The sequence below is a fragment of the Peromyscus californicus genome, unplaced genomic scaffold (genome assembly GCF_007827085.1).
Source record: "Peromyscus californicus insignis strain IS unplaced genomic scaffold, ASM782708v3 Scaffold_7__1_contigs__length_154581171, whole genome shotgun sequence".
NCBI classification, from domain to species: Eukaryota; Metazoa; Chordata; class Mammalia; order Rodentia; family Cricetidae; genus Peromyscus; species Peromyscus californicus.
Genome location: NW_026294595.1, coordinates 150,857,693 through 150,872,561, shown reverse-complemented (window position 1 = coordinate 150,872,561; position 14,869 = coordinate 150,857,693). Strand labels below are relative to the sequence as shown.

Here is a 14,869-nt window from a genome sequence, read left to right as displayed (position 1 = left end):
TAATCAGCAGCCGGTAAAACTAGATACTGAAACTCTGGACTCTGACCCCAGGTGGAGACATGGCAATCAATCAGAACTGTCTGAAAGATTGTGACTACCTGGTAATAATCTATTATAAATAATACTACAAATCTGGTAAAGAACAAAGACCTGCCAATCACTGGGGAGGGAAACATCCCTCAGGAAGGTGTCTATTTTAGAGATTTTTAGGGATAGTATAAAGCCCACTTAAAAGTGAATGTTAGTGGGTGACCTCTCTGGCCACTGGCCACTCTCCTCACCCCATAAGTATGCTTTCCTCCTCAATGGGCCCAATGGCCACTGTCCACTCTCATCCCTGAGTGAGGTCCCCCACTTTTCTCTATAATATACTCATCTATCTCTACACTTCCATTCATGATCTCTGAATTATTCTGATGGAAATCACAAGGACTGGGGAGTACAAGGGAGGGCAGAATGGGATCATGGTAACAAATTTATGATTATTTACAAATCATCTTTTCTAATTAAAAATGAGTCATGGCAATCATGAAACCATCCACAACAGAATCGTGACACCCTGGAGTTCTGGTTGGCCTCCTTCTCTCCCTTGGACTTCGGCTAGGCTCTTAATTTACTGACAATTATACCCGATAATTATGCAAATGGGTTGGGCAGGAACCTGGGTTTTTATCCACAGACTTCTTTAGGCACAGTTCTTAATGTTACTTGAAAATGTTCTCACACGCAGCTTTATATTTTGATGCATTTAACTTCAGCCTTGTGGGAATTTGGAGAAATGTGCTAAGACATGTTTTTAAAACCACTCGTCCTAGTTTGTGACAAATGTATTCCACTCAGTCGCATTTGCTAGAGCTTACGAGCCATTCTAGGTACGGGAAACTGCTAAATATTTATCACACATCGTTGGGCTTGACAAAGAGCTACTGCGTTATCTTGTGAACAGATGAGCATGGTGGTCCTGATGGCGGCTTCCTCGCTGCTTTAATTGTCTCTGCTGAGTGAACGCTGCCCTCCTTCAGCAGTATTGGTCCCTAGTTTACCATTTCAGCAGTTAATATCAGAAATAATCTCCAGCATCGAGGCAAAGTGAAAACAAGGTTTATTTTGTAATTTCCTCAGTGATGCTAAAAATGGCCTCCTGCAGGAGGCCAGAGTCACCACCCTCAGTTCCCCAGCTTTGCCTCAGTACTCACCATTGTCAACTGCATGGACAATGATTGTGTAAAAGCTGTCATTCACATGAGGGGACTCCCGGTCTATTTGCCTCTTGGTGGTGACCACTCCTGATTTTTCATCCACGGTCACCCAATTTGCTGGATCATGAACCAGTTTGTATCTTGTAGAAGGAACACAGACACATTTTTTAAATTAGAAATCTTTACCAAAAGACAAATCATGGCCGTGGTGGTGCATACTTGTCATTCCAGCATTTGGGATGTGGAGTCAAGGGATCATGAGTTCAAGACCATCTTCAGCTATTCTATATATGGTTCTATATATATCTATGGGTTCAAGATTTTGCCTCAAAAATATTTTTAATGACAAATCAAAATATATCATAGAACTTCTGTGGTGGTTTGAATACAAATGGCCTCATATGGTTCATAGATTTGAAAGCTTGGTGACCAGGGAATGGCACTATTTGAAAGGATTAAGAGGTGTAGCTAGCTTTGTTGGAGGAAGTATGTCACTGGGAGTGGACATTGCAGCTTCAATAGCCCAAGACAAGCCCAGAGGTTCTCTCTCTTCCTGATGCCTGTGGATCCAGATGTAGAACTCTCAGCTACTTGACCAGCCCCTTTTCTGCCTGCAGACCACCATGCTTCCTACCTATAGGAATATAATGGACTAAATGGACTATAATGGACTAAACCTCTGAAACAGTAAGCAAGCCACAATTAAACACTTTCTTTTTCAAGAGTTGCCATGGTGATGTGGTGATGTGCCTCTTCACAGCAACAGAACACTGACTAAGACAACTACATTCCCATCACAAGTAACTTGAGAATCCAGAGACAATTGAAATCCAAGTGCTTATCCAAGTGCTCATGAGCTTAAAGAAAGCCCTGGAATGGCAGTTAAGATATCTCCAATGTGCCAGGTCCAGGGTCACTATAAGTGCCCTCTTCCTGGGTGGCCTGAGCATAACTTTGTCTGCCTTGAGAAACTATTTGGTGCATGAGCAGAACCAGTCTTTAGGTACCAGCAGATGGTGGCTTCCTGTTCTGCACAGTGTGCCACAGAAGCATGGGTCTTGATCCTCTTGGGGTGTCTGCTTTGTAGCAGATCCTAAAGGATTCTCTTGCCTGAAGGTCATCCTCCCACCCCTCACTGTGACCCTGGAGCCATTTTAGGAGGTGAGCAGAACACTCCAGGATTTCTGACAGTAGCTGGCATCAGATGGTATCCATTGGAACCATGTCAGGCTTCCAACCGCTGTGGCTCTGGAAGGACTACACAGTAAGGGACTTCTGTACTCAAGCCAGCAGCACAAAGCTCAGGTAAAGTGAGGGCCAGAGAAGGGCAGCTTCTCCATGTCTTTTGTCTTCCTCATCTGGGAAAATGCTTTCAACAGGTCCACCATGATTCCTTTTTGATAGTCAATGGGTTGGAACTCTTAAAGAGACTGTTTTCTCATGTACAACTTTAATGATTAGGGAAGGTTCTAGAAGTTCCTGTGGTTTTATAGTGTTTACAAGCCAGGGGTAGAAACTCAAGAGTTCATCCATAGTTCATCTGAGGCCAAAAGAGCCCTCAAGATAAATTTGGGCATGAACAGTAACTAACTTCAACTGACGTACATTAGACAGAACATAGCAAGACTAACTCTGCTTTGCAGATACCTCTACCCTGCCACAGAAGACACACAGCCAACACCTTGACTAAATGTGTCTGAGGCCACAAAGTAGGACTCCATCACTGGGGTGGTCAGGACATAGGGACCGGAAGTGGAGAGGTGGCTGCCAGGGGTCTGGGGAAGGGAGGAGAGGAAGTGGACTGGAAAAGAGGTTGAGGAGAGGGGCCTGGGGGAGGGGATCTGGGGAAGTGAAAGAGGGTCTGGGAAGGGGTCTGGGGAGTTGGCTTTACTGGGTACAGAGCTTCATTCTCGGTAAACAAAAGGATATTCTAGGTGGCATATGAGCATATGGAAGTGCTGCAGACTGAACTCTTAAAGTGGTAACACATATATACCTCATCAAAAAGATTTTAAGTATTTCATTTAAAATAATAAATATTATTAAAGGTATTTATCCTGAAGCAAGAGAGCTAAGACATCTGGCAAAGAGAGACATAGAAATATGTAACAAATCATTTTTATACAAAAAAAAGACTCTGAAGGGTCAAAGGGGAGTAAGTGGGGGGACCCCAAGGGGGTGCTACAGGGTTGGGGTGCAAGTTGGGTTAAGCCAGCCAATCACCAGGCAGCTTCTTACACTTTTGCTCCTGGGGCTGAACCAATGTCAGCATCGTTCTCTAACAGCCAGGTGGCCACAAGCTCTACCCTGGAGACAGCCTTGCTGCCGCTCCTCTGTGCCCACCTTATCTGGCTGCCGATCCTGTCTGGGTCTGTAGCATTGAAATATCCCAGCTGGATGCCAGGCCTGGCTCCATCCTCCTCACTGATGATGAAGGTCCTGGGGTGAAAGGCTGGTGGGTCATTGGTGTCCACCACCTGCACGCTCACAGTGGTGCTGGCCATCGCCTTCGTCGACGGCTGCAATTGGCCCTCCTCACAAGAGAAGAGCTCTTCCTGATTCGCTACAATAATGATGAGGCTGTGTGCTGCTTGAGTTTCATAATCCAGAGGCTGCCGAGGTAAGAGAGGGCTTGATTAGTGCCCACTGCTCCCCTGACTGGAGGAGGCTTAGCAGAGGCACCAGAGATCCAGCAGAGGAAGGAGGTGATCAAAAGCCAGTCTTCAGCTCCCTTTCAAATTACTCACGTGGTTCACTCTCTTCCTCCTCCTCCAGCGGCTGCACAGAGCCGTCCTCCATCAGAGGTGATGAAAAATGCAACAAAAACCAGAACTCATGAAACATTCAAGTGTTAACTGTACCACAGAAAAAAATCAGAGGGACTTAGAGAAATATAGATACTAATGATCATAGCTACTCAGGGTACAAAGTAGCCTGGGACTTGGAAGGACTGAGAAGCCAGGAGTTGACCAACTCAATGGCAGGCGACTGTGCAGAAGGTTGTCAGATACTTGCTATTAACAGTGTGCACTGTGGCTCCTTAATATTTCCTGGAGCGTGTTCAACTGACAGGCAGAATCTCGACTTCACCCAGAGGTACTGACTCTGGCTGGTCCTTCCAGTTGACTTAGCTGCACTGTGAGGGAGAAACTGGCCATTCTTAGGTCTCCTTGAAAGCCACAAAGACTAAAAGCACTGGTGTCTGCCTGCTCTTGTCAGAACCCACTATTCTCAGCTCTGTGATTTTATGTAAAGGATCTCCCTGATCTTTGATTTTCTCACCCGTAAAGTATGGCCATGATATTCTCCCCCCAGGCCAGCTTCCTCGGGCTCATCACACATTACAACCCACACAAATGTCCCAATATTTACACTTCAAACGTTTAAAATGGTTTAAACCCAGAGATTAAAAGAACTTTTACTTAGAGGAATATTTTAAAGGAAGTGTGAGTGTGGTCCAACCAGTCATGCACAAAGCCCTGGGTTCCATCCGCAGCATCACACAGACCAAGCATGGTGGTGTACATCCATAATCCCAGCACTCCAGAGTTAGAGACAAGATCAGAAGTTCAAAAGAATCCTCTACTACGTGATGAGTTCAAGGCCAGTCTGCAATACATGAGACCCTGTCCCCCAAAAATATTCTTTTAAGTTTATTTTTCATCACATAAGAAAAAATAATAAAAACTCCAGTCTTATGTGAACATGGTAAATTTTGCCTGTAATAACAACAAAAAAAAGTCAAAGAATAACATAAAAAGTTTGATTATTATTGTTTTTGCAGGAGGAGCCCTTGGTCTCTACACACAGGGCTCAGAGGGTCCCACATTCTTCTAAGAGTGGCACAGGACACAGTATGCTCTCAGGAGAGTTTAGCAGGTACAACCCTTTTGTCTTTATGGCTTGTTCTCTAGACAAGGACCACAGCATCCACCACTACCTGGCTCTGACTTTACCTTGATAACATTTAATACCCCTTGGTTGGTCTCAGGGTTAGTCATGATGTCAAAATGCTCCTTCTCATTGCCGTCCAATATGTTGAATTGTGTTCTCCAAGCTGGCGTAAATGGTGAATCTCTGTCTTGAACAGGGAGATACAACACGGCCCACTCAACTTGATTTTCAGAAATTTGAATGTTATACTAGAAGAAATAATCATCATATCCATGTCACAGACACAAAGACACACCATGGAGAAGAGGATGGTGGTGGGTAGAGAAGGAGGGGCCAGGTCCTCATGGAGACACCCTTGACCTCCAAGCATTTGAATTCCTCCAGTTATGTTAGAAACACCAGTAAGTGAGGAACATGGTCCTTCCTATCAATGGCATTCCTTAAGACTTTGTGTCTAAAGCTGGGTGATTTTAAAGGCATTCTTCAATCCAATTCAGTGTATTATTTTACTGAGAATTTTAAAGATAAAATACACACCCCAGCCCACATTTCTTAAGCATCCTAGCTCTTCCACAATGGGGAGATACTTATTTGGATGAAGGTGCTCATCTTTTCAGCACACACAGTTCCTTGAAACATTCATTTTTCAGTAGTTTTTGTAGACAATCTCTAAGCAAGCGTGGCAGGACAGTGGAGTATTTTTTTCCAGACTTACTTTTGAGAGCATAGATTTTTCCTAAGCCAGGGAAGGCTCTGACACAAGGCTTAACTATAACATTATTTTGCCATTTGTATAAACTTTTAGATGAGGTGCTTTCATTTGAAAACATTCTACGTTGGTTTGTGTAATTAAAAAAATTAAATGACCCATTTTAAAATTAATTGGTTGAATCATTAATGAAACAGTTACTACGTGCTGGCAAAAAATTAATAATAATAATAAATATCCCCAAGGAGCTGACAATGAAATGCATGTGTGAGGAGGAGGAGATTGGGTAGAAACTAGAATAAATAAATTCATTAAATAGAGCACAAGGAAGATGGAAGAACAAAAATGCTTGGAGTATCCAGGAGAGGTGCAGGGTGTTGAGTGGGTCATCAAGGAAAAGTCCCCTCAGAAACAATTAGTGTGTGCATTAACATATATATACAGAAGCCTCCCCACCCCACCCCACCCCGAGATAACTTGAAAGTGTCAGTTCTATTCTTCTATCTATGTTCTAGGGATGGAACCCAAGTTGCCAGGATGGCAGCATGCTCCTTTACCCACTGGGCCATCTTGATGGCTCCAATCTTTCTTTTGGAGACAGGTTTTCCACCGAGATCTAGGACTCACCAGTTAGGCAAGGATAGCTGCCAATGGACCCCATGGATCTTCCTGCCTGGCCTCAGTGGACACTACCAAGACCAGAGTTTTGTGAGTGGTGGGTGTCAAACTCAGGTCTTCACACATGGAGAGCGAGTATTTAACAGATTGGGCTATCTCTCTAGACCCAGGTGGGCTTCCCAGTTCCAGTTTATGTCACTTTGGAGAATTGGATGTATCTTACTTATGACCGAGTAGAGGTACCTAAGCTTAGGATTTGGGGACTATTTGTGAGTGGGCTTAGAATTCAGGCAGCCTGTGCCTTACATGGTCTTCCATAAACGTAGGCATGTGATTGTTGCCATCTTCCACACTGACATGAATGGTGGTTGTGGATGACAGGGATGGCTCTCCACAATCCGTCGCTCTGATTATCAGAGTAAACCAAGGAGCAATCTACATGGGAAGGAAAAGGAACGTCAAGCCCCCCCACACACACACACAGGAGAGGGAAACATTAACAAGGACATTTCCTTCTAGCAATTTCCATAGCAAGGTTTAACCACAGAAGACTCCCAACTCAAATATAGACCTTAGTCTGGGGTTCAGGCATAAACAACACTGTGTGTGTGTGTGTGTGTGTGTGTGTGTGTGTGTGTGTGTGTGTGTGTGTTTGTGTGTGTGTGTGGTGTGTGTGTGTGTGTGTGTGTGGTGTGTGTGTGTATGTGTGTGTGTGTGTGTGTGTGGTGTGTGTGTGTGTGTGTGTGTGTGTGTGTGTGTGTGTGTGTGTGTGTGTAGTGTGGTATGTGTGGTGTGTATGCCAGAGGTCAACCTTGGCGTTGTTCTTCAGGCATTGTCCACCTTCATTTTTGATTACAAGTCTCTCATGGAGCCTGAAGCTCACCAGTTTGGCTAGCCTGGCTGGCCAGGAAGCCCTAGTGATGTGCCTTTCTCTGCCTCTGTAGCTCTGGGACAAAGGGCACCCTGCCACAGCACTGGGTTTACGTGGGTTCTGGGGCTGGAACCAAGGTGTTCCTGCGAGTACAGCAAGCACTCTGCTGACAGTTAGCTCACCAGCCCTGGTGATTTTAAAATAATAAAATCCACATAACCTCATAATTTAAGCATCCTGAGAGTCGTACTTCCCCACTGATGAGATCAATCCGAAAGCCACTTTCTCTCAGTAATGGTGTTTGAGAAACGAGGAAATAAAGGACTTGAGAATTTGGAGTGTTTTCTTGATCCAAATCGACTGTTAACAACTGAAAGACAGGTTGACCTAGAAAGAAGTTTTTAAGAACGTTATTGCTGGCTAAAGGTAGTTTGCCAAGGTAGAAAGAGGGAAGAGTCTTTGCAGATGACATCAGGACACACACCAGAATGAATAAGATATTTAAGTGAGAAATCAGCATACAGACACACTATATAAAATAAAGGTGGATTTTAACTAAGAGTAAACTTCAAAGAGCTTTGTAATCATGATTGCTGTTGCAGAAGAGTATGGGGCACAATTGATACATGAAGTTTTTAAATGTATAAAAACATAGACAAAATTTAAAAGTAAATAATAAACTGAGGTAATACATTTAACATACATGTGACAAGTATGTGTTCTTCACATAGAAGGAGCAAGCTGTGATCAGGAAGAAAATGACAAACACATTAACAGAAAATGGACCAAACAAAGAAACAATTGATTTTTTTTAAAAAAAAAAAAGAAAAGGCTGAGAAATGTATGAAAATGTTCAGCCACAACAGGAAAGATACACAGACAACACTTGGCACACTCTTGTGTGCTGCTGTCGAATGAAGATTTGACCCACTTCAATTCCAAGGCCCATCTGAACCAGCCACTCTTCTCCCCTGAGCTTATGCAATGTGAGTGCGCCTGAGAGCAGCATAAGCTACTTCAGATATGTTCCTCAAACAGCTTACAAAAATACTTTTAAAAGGCACCAGCAAAACACTCAGCAATTGAAGACCAAGGAGATACCTCAAAACTTGTCCACAAAAGATCTAGTATACAAGATGTTCAGGGAAGTGTTGTAGGTAAAGTAGATATGTTATTACTATATGTTTGTATGATGGGGGCATGCATGCCACAGAGCAAGTGTGGAGGTCAAAGACCAGCTCTGTGGAGTCAATTTTCTCCATCTACCTTTGTATGAGTTCCAGGATAGACCTTGGAGTACTGGGCTTTAGCAGCTGAGCCATCTCACTGACCCATCACAGCCTTTTAAAAGAGGAAACATACACATATAGAAAGAGATAACCAGTATCTATAAATGTTTAAGTAGTAATTCATGCACATTTTCTGCTATCATAAAAAGTACATATGTAAATATGTATTTACATTCATATATAAAACCTGACAGTGCATGAACATACATAACACAAATTAAGTGTAAACGTGCATATAAAATGCAAAGAAAAAATACTAAAACTTTACAAACTTCTGAAAATGCTTTCTATTTCCATAGCTTTAGTTCTTAGAATTTTTCAAAGACTATTTTACAATATTAAACACTGCTTTTGTTATTAAAAATAGATTCTCTGTCTAGGAAAATTAGTTTGGCATGTAGAGATTTAGTTTTTGAAACCCAAAGACCAGATGTCATCTCTCTGTCATTCTGAAGATGAGACACTTACAGAGCCTCTGGTGAGCCTTCTACAGCTCTCTCTGCTCCTCTAGGTGTGGCTTTGTTGTTAGGCTACATTTACACACCATCTCTTCCAGATGGCACCATTTCCACATCCTTCCACGGCCAACACAAAATGAAGCAGACAGAGAGCAAAGCCTGCAGAGATGCTGGGCCTGCAACCTTTTATGTGAGCAGTGAAAAGTCTCCCTGAGTTATCTGGATCAAAGTCCTCATCAATATCAAAGCAGGAAGGAAGAGGGAGCCATACAGAGCAAAGACAGGAGTACTCACACAGTAGAACACATCCAACACACCTGCAGCTTGGTTCTCTTTCACACTGATGTTAAATTCCTTCTTGGGAAACTGGGGTGCATGATCATTCACATCTCTGATTCTAATGTTGAAAATCAGGGATTCATCCACAACTCTCCCTGTGGACCGATCCACAGCATCAAAGTAAACCTGGGAAGCAGAGAACTCTGTAAACAGCGTGGATACATACACCCAAGGGCACCCATCAAAGAACTATTAATGCAAAGATGTGTGGTGCATACCCAAAGAATTGCTTCAGCACCATGGACCATGTTGCCCCAGGGACTGAGCATAGGCAGACAAGCTATGTGTAGGTTTGGGGGAAACCCTTCAGTTGTTATCAAGGTCAAATTTGGTTTCTCCATTTGGGTAGACCCAAGCAAGATGATGCTGAGCTGTTTCTACAGATTATTGGTGTTTTCTTGAGAAAGGAAGACATGGAGACAATTATGGGGCCTTGAGAATAGTAGTTGGGTGTAGGCTTTGGAGAAAAGGATGCCCAGAGGAACCAGCACAGTTGTTGACAAGTCAGGTTAATAGAGGATCACTGTCCTCACTGATATAGTGAAGAGGAATGGCCACACCTGTCCAGCATGTCCAGGAGACCTCCCTTCCTAGAGGCATCAAACTAGTAAGTTAAGATTGTATACTGAGAACTTTTGGAAAAGCTAAGCAAATTAACCTAGATAGAAAGGAGGAAATAACAAACATCAGAGAAGATTATCAATGAAGTGGAAACCATCAAACAGCTGTCACAGAGCTAGACAGCAGTTCTTTAAATGCCTGATTAAATTAACAATGCTCTAGAAAAGTTGATGAGTGGGATGGCACAGAAAGGACAAGGGTGAAAACAGGTATCAAGACCAGAAACGAAAGGAGAGACATTACTACAGATCTTACATTTATGAGAAAGACATAAACCCTTTCTCCCCAAAGTTGTTTATTGTCAGGGTATTTTGTCACTGCATCAGAAATGAAACCAGAACACACACATACATACACACACACACACACACACACACACACACACACACACACACACACACACATACACACACGCACATATGTGCACATGCATGTGTATACACATACACCCACATGTGAAACGTGTACAAACACATGCACACATATGTGTGCCCATAATTTTTTTTTTATAAAGAAAGTATCTAAAAGAGCTATACAGTACAGGAGTGTAGCTCCATAAGAGTCTGGAAATGGCAAATTTGTGGAGATAATGAAAAGACTGTGGTCCTCAATAAGGGAGAGGTAAGCGGGTGGAGCACAGGAGATTTTAGAGCAGGTAAGCTACTCTACAGGAGGCTGTGATGGGAGTGCCATTATCAGCCCATGCAATGGAAACATCAAGAGCACACCTGGACAGAGACCAGGCGAGCAATGGGCTTTGGTTGGTAATGACGTAAAACCCTGGCTCACCAGTTACAACTGAAATATACCACACCAGGGCAAGATGCTGCAGCAGGAACTCGGGGAACTCATGCCACTTGCTGCTCTGTTCTTTCACAAGTCTGAAAATGTTACAAAAAGCACAGCCCACCAATTACAAGGTGTTCTTAATTACAATATTAAAATAAGGCAACAATGACCAGGTAACTCAAATTATGCCATTATTTATAAAATAAAAGTTGAGTGATAATAGTTCTAGCTATTGATCTGCTTACGTGTTGAGAGACATATAGTTATATTTTCAAGGGACTGCAACCTGCTTCACTGCTGTGTCTCCTTTGCCCCTGGATGCCAGGGTTTGATCTGCTGAAGGCTGGTGGGCTATGGGGCCAGAGCCTGCAGAGGGCCTACAGGAATTCGATGGCAGCAAAAGGAACATGATGCCCATGAGCTGCAGTGGAGATACTCTGAAGCACAGGAGCACTCCCTAGCAGGACCTCAGCTGCAGGCACAGGGTCCTGCTAGGGGTGTTAAGAAAAATTAGCTCCTTAAAGAAGATCAGGGGGTACATGAGTAGATGGACCCCTCACATCCTGGAAGAAGCCCTAGGGAGCACCTGTTCCCACTGTACCAGAGAGTGATTGGCTATTCAACACTTGGAAGAGGTAGAGGAACCCAGACCCCAGCCAGACAGGCAGAGCCTGAAGCATGGGTCTAGCCTTTCACTTCTCACCAGGCATCTCAGAACCAGCATGGGCAGCCTCAGTCTCCCCAGGGTCAACTTTCCCTTCCAGTAAGGCTGATGGATGCTGCAGGGCTCCTACTCCTGAGCTACTCCGCTTCAGGGACTCTAGCATACATTTTTAAAATTTTCACAAGCAAATTGGCTCTCTCCCACACTGTTGCTCCCTTGTCCTCCATAATTCATTGCGGTGCTGGCAGCCCCACTCCTTAATCACCCAGACTCCTCGCTCTCAAACTGGGCCAACCATAATCCTCCCACTTAAACAAGAACCGTGTGTTTGTTTTGTGTTTATTATTTCATATTCCATTTATTATCCTAAAAGCTACATCTGAGACCTTTAGTTCTGACAGATGCCTGAGGACCGTGAGTGCTGTTTATTCATTGGCAAGATGCTAAGAAATTCCAGGGGACTCAGTCACAACGCAGAAAGGAAATACCACCCCTGCTTTCTGTACTTGGAATGGTTTTCAGCCTTTTGTTATAGCCCGGAGATTTACACCCTCGGATAAACAAACCATGCAGCACTTGCATGACGGACTGCCATATGGCCATTTGTAATTACACGCACAAGAGCTATAGCTTCACACCCAAACTAGCAGACGGAAGCCTCTTAGACGCCGGAGGCACAGTGGGAAATCAGTTACACGCATGACTTGGAAGTGGGTCAGAGTGCCGGTGCAGAGATGGTCAATACGCAATTATTTGAAAAGAATGTAAAAGGATAGGCTGGAATGGGCACTTGTGTCCTATGAAACTGAGAATATTTAAAATAGAGAAGATTCCTACACAGAGGGAAGATGACATTTTTCTCTTTATGAATCTATCATAAATCATATTGCAATTCTCAGCAGATTTTTACAGATTTCTTTTGGGTTTATAACATTAACAAGCTAGTCCACCCCCTCCACACCTCCAAACCCAAACTCTGCATGCTTTGTCTAATTTTAGAGAACCCCTAGGGCTGCATTGGGAATGGCTTGCTTCTGGAGTTTCTCTTTGCAGCCTTGATGTGTTTGCTTGGTTTGTTGTGCTGCTCTGTCTTTCCAGTATCTCAAAATCAATTGTCAGCATTTGCGCAGAGAAGCAGCTGATCAGAGTAAAATGTGCCAGGCAACACATGGCTTATGCCACTTTCCACGCCTGGTGATCTCCACCTGATGTGCTTCTGACCCCTGAGGGTGATATTCTCACCATTGCGGTGGGATTTGTCCTCAGGCTTAGGAGGCTGGGACTGCACTGCTGTGTGTCGGGAGGCCCTTTGGAGCATGCTCAGGCTTCTCTTCATGTGGCTGCTGGCCACTGTTAAGCCTGAGGATACCAGACCTTATGCCCACATCGCTCAAGTCTCTGCCTCTACCTCCTCGTAGTTAACTCCAAGTGTTCACCCTCTTCTGTGTCCAAATATCCTTCTTATTAGGACATTGGCCAATCCTGGTCCAGTATGACCTCATCTTAACTTGGTTGCATCGCAAGGACTTGATGAGAACACAATCACAGCTGCCACAGATTGACAGTCAAGCCCATCTTTTTGGGGGGTGTGATTAGTTTAGACTCCTGGACCCTGAAAAGAGGACTTGATTTTACCAGCCTGGTAGCTCACCTATCACCCAATGTACTTATCTGAGACACCACTATTTGAAGAGCCCTGCTCTTCACACTGGAGAGATGGTCATGAGGGAGGCTAGGGTCTCTCACCTCTTATAACCTACATTCTGATGGGAGAGATGGACTTTAAAATCAAACACAAATGCACAAATTCCGGAAAGCTCTGACATTAATGAGGAAGTGAATTGGAGTCATGGAATAGAGGGTAATGGGTGGGTGCCAGCTCAGAATTTCCACCTGTATTTTCCCTTGTGAAAGTATATAGTCAAATGAGAGGGGCGAGTGGCTTGTTTTTTAATAGCATTTGCATATTTATATAAATATTTACATAATTCTATATAAAGGACCATTGTAGGGGGCTGGGGAAATGGCTTAGCTAGTAAAATATCTACCATGTAAAAAGAGTTGGGATCTCCAGGACCTATGAAAAAGCCTGTCATAGTAGCATGCCTCTGTATCCCAGCCCTGAAGATGTGGAGATAAGTAGCCCTCCTAGTTAGCTTTACAGCCAGTCTAGAAAATAGGTGAATTTGGATTCAGTGGGAGACCCTGCCTCAAAAATAAGGTGGAGAGTAGTAGAGGAAGCCACCCAACCTCCACATGCACAGGAACACACATGAAAACACACACACACACATACACACACACACACACACACACACACACACACACACACACACAGAGTAAATGTAAAAAGACAAATGTGACCTTGATGTCATGGTATAACAGGCCCCAGACCTCTGTACAACTGACACCATGATGGAATTACCATTTAGGCCCTGGAACCCAGCACACAGGCAGCACCACCCGTGCTGAACAAAGACTTAATCCATCAAAGTCCACAGTTCTGGAAAAGCCCTGAATGCATTAACCTTGCGTTTTGGCTTCTGTAGTTCCACTTCTGGCTAACTGTTCTTGCTAAATGAGTTGTGTCAACCCGGGATGTGGTTTTGTGCTTAAAAGCCCATCCTGAAAGGCTAGGGATTGCACTTGGGTCCCAAACACCCAGTGTAGTTGCTGGCTGGCTAATCAAGACTTCCTATTGGCTTGAGCCTGTGTCCACGTGGTCTGCTCTAGTGGATATCTCACCCACCACCTACCCTGCTGCCAGTGAGATGTATATCCCTTTGGAAGAGTGTCTAACATGTTACACTTTTTTGTTCTAAATGGTGCCTGGGAACTATGTATGACTTTCACAGTGTCTTAGTTAGGGTTTCTATTGCTGCGACCAAACACCATGCAAAAAGCAAGTTAGGGAGGAAAGGGTTTATTTGGCTTACACTTCCAGATCATAGTCCATCATTGGAGGAAGTCAGAACAGGAACTCAAACAGGGCTGGACCCTGGAGGCAGGAGCTGATGAAGAGACCATGGAAGGGAGCTGCTTACTGCTTGCTTCATATGGCTTACTAGGCCTTCTTTCTTATAGAACCCAGGACCACCTGCCCAGGCATGGCACCACCCACCATGGGCTGGGCCCTTCCCCATTGATCACTAATTGAGAAAATGCCTTACACTTGGATCTCAAGGAAGCATTTCCCCAACTGAGGCTCCTTCCTCTCTAATGACTCTAGCTTGACACACAAAACCAACCAGAACACACAGTTTATCCATCCCAATCCCAAGTTTCAAAAAAAGCTCCTAGGGATGGGGCTCTGTGTTAGCAGCTTCTGGGTACCAAACATCCTATCGAGCCTATGACCTGTCATTCAAAACATTTAAAGCAAGCAACAACCATACTGTTTGGTTCAGTCTTATAGAAG

At 44.0% G+C, this 14,869-nt stretch overlaps 1 protein-coding gene across 1 annotated transcript in view; it reads right to left on the bottom strand.

Annotated features, from left to right (window-relative positions):
• Cdh26 (cadherin 26) overlaps positions 1-14,869 on the bottom strand; it is a 53,110-nt gene that overhangs the window by 21,089 nt on the left and 17,152 nt on the right. Inside the window, exons 4-9 of the mRNA XM_052723740.1 lie at positions 9,356-9,503; positions 7,512-7,678; positions 6,727-6,855; positions 5,156-5,341; positions 3,543-3,811; positions 1,197-1,339 (exon numbers count right to left, since the gene is read on the bottom strand). Of these exons, the coding sequence (XP_052579700.1) occupies positions 1,197-1,339; positions 3,543-3,811; positions 5,156-5,341; positions 6,727-6,855; positions 7,512-7,678; positions 9,356-9,503 (1,042 nt within the window). The remainder of the gene's footprint in view (positions 1-1,196; positions 1,340-3,542; positions 3,812-5,155; positions 5,342-6,726; positions 6,856-7,511; positions 7,679-9,355; positions 9,504-14,869) is intronic.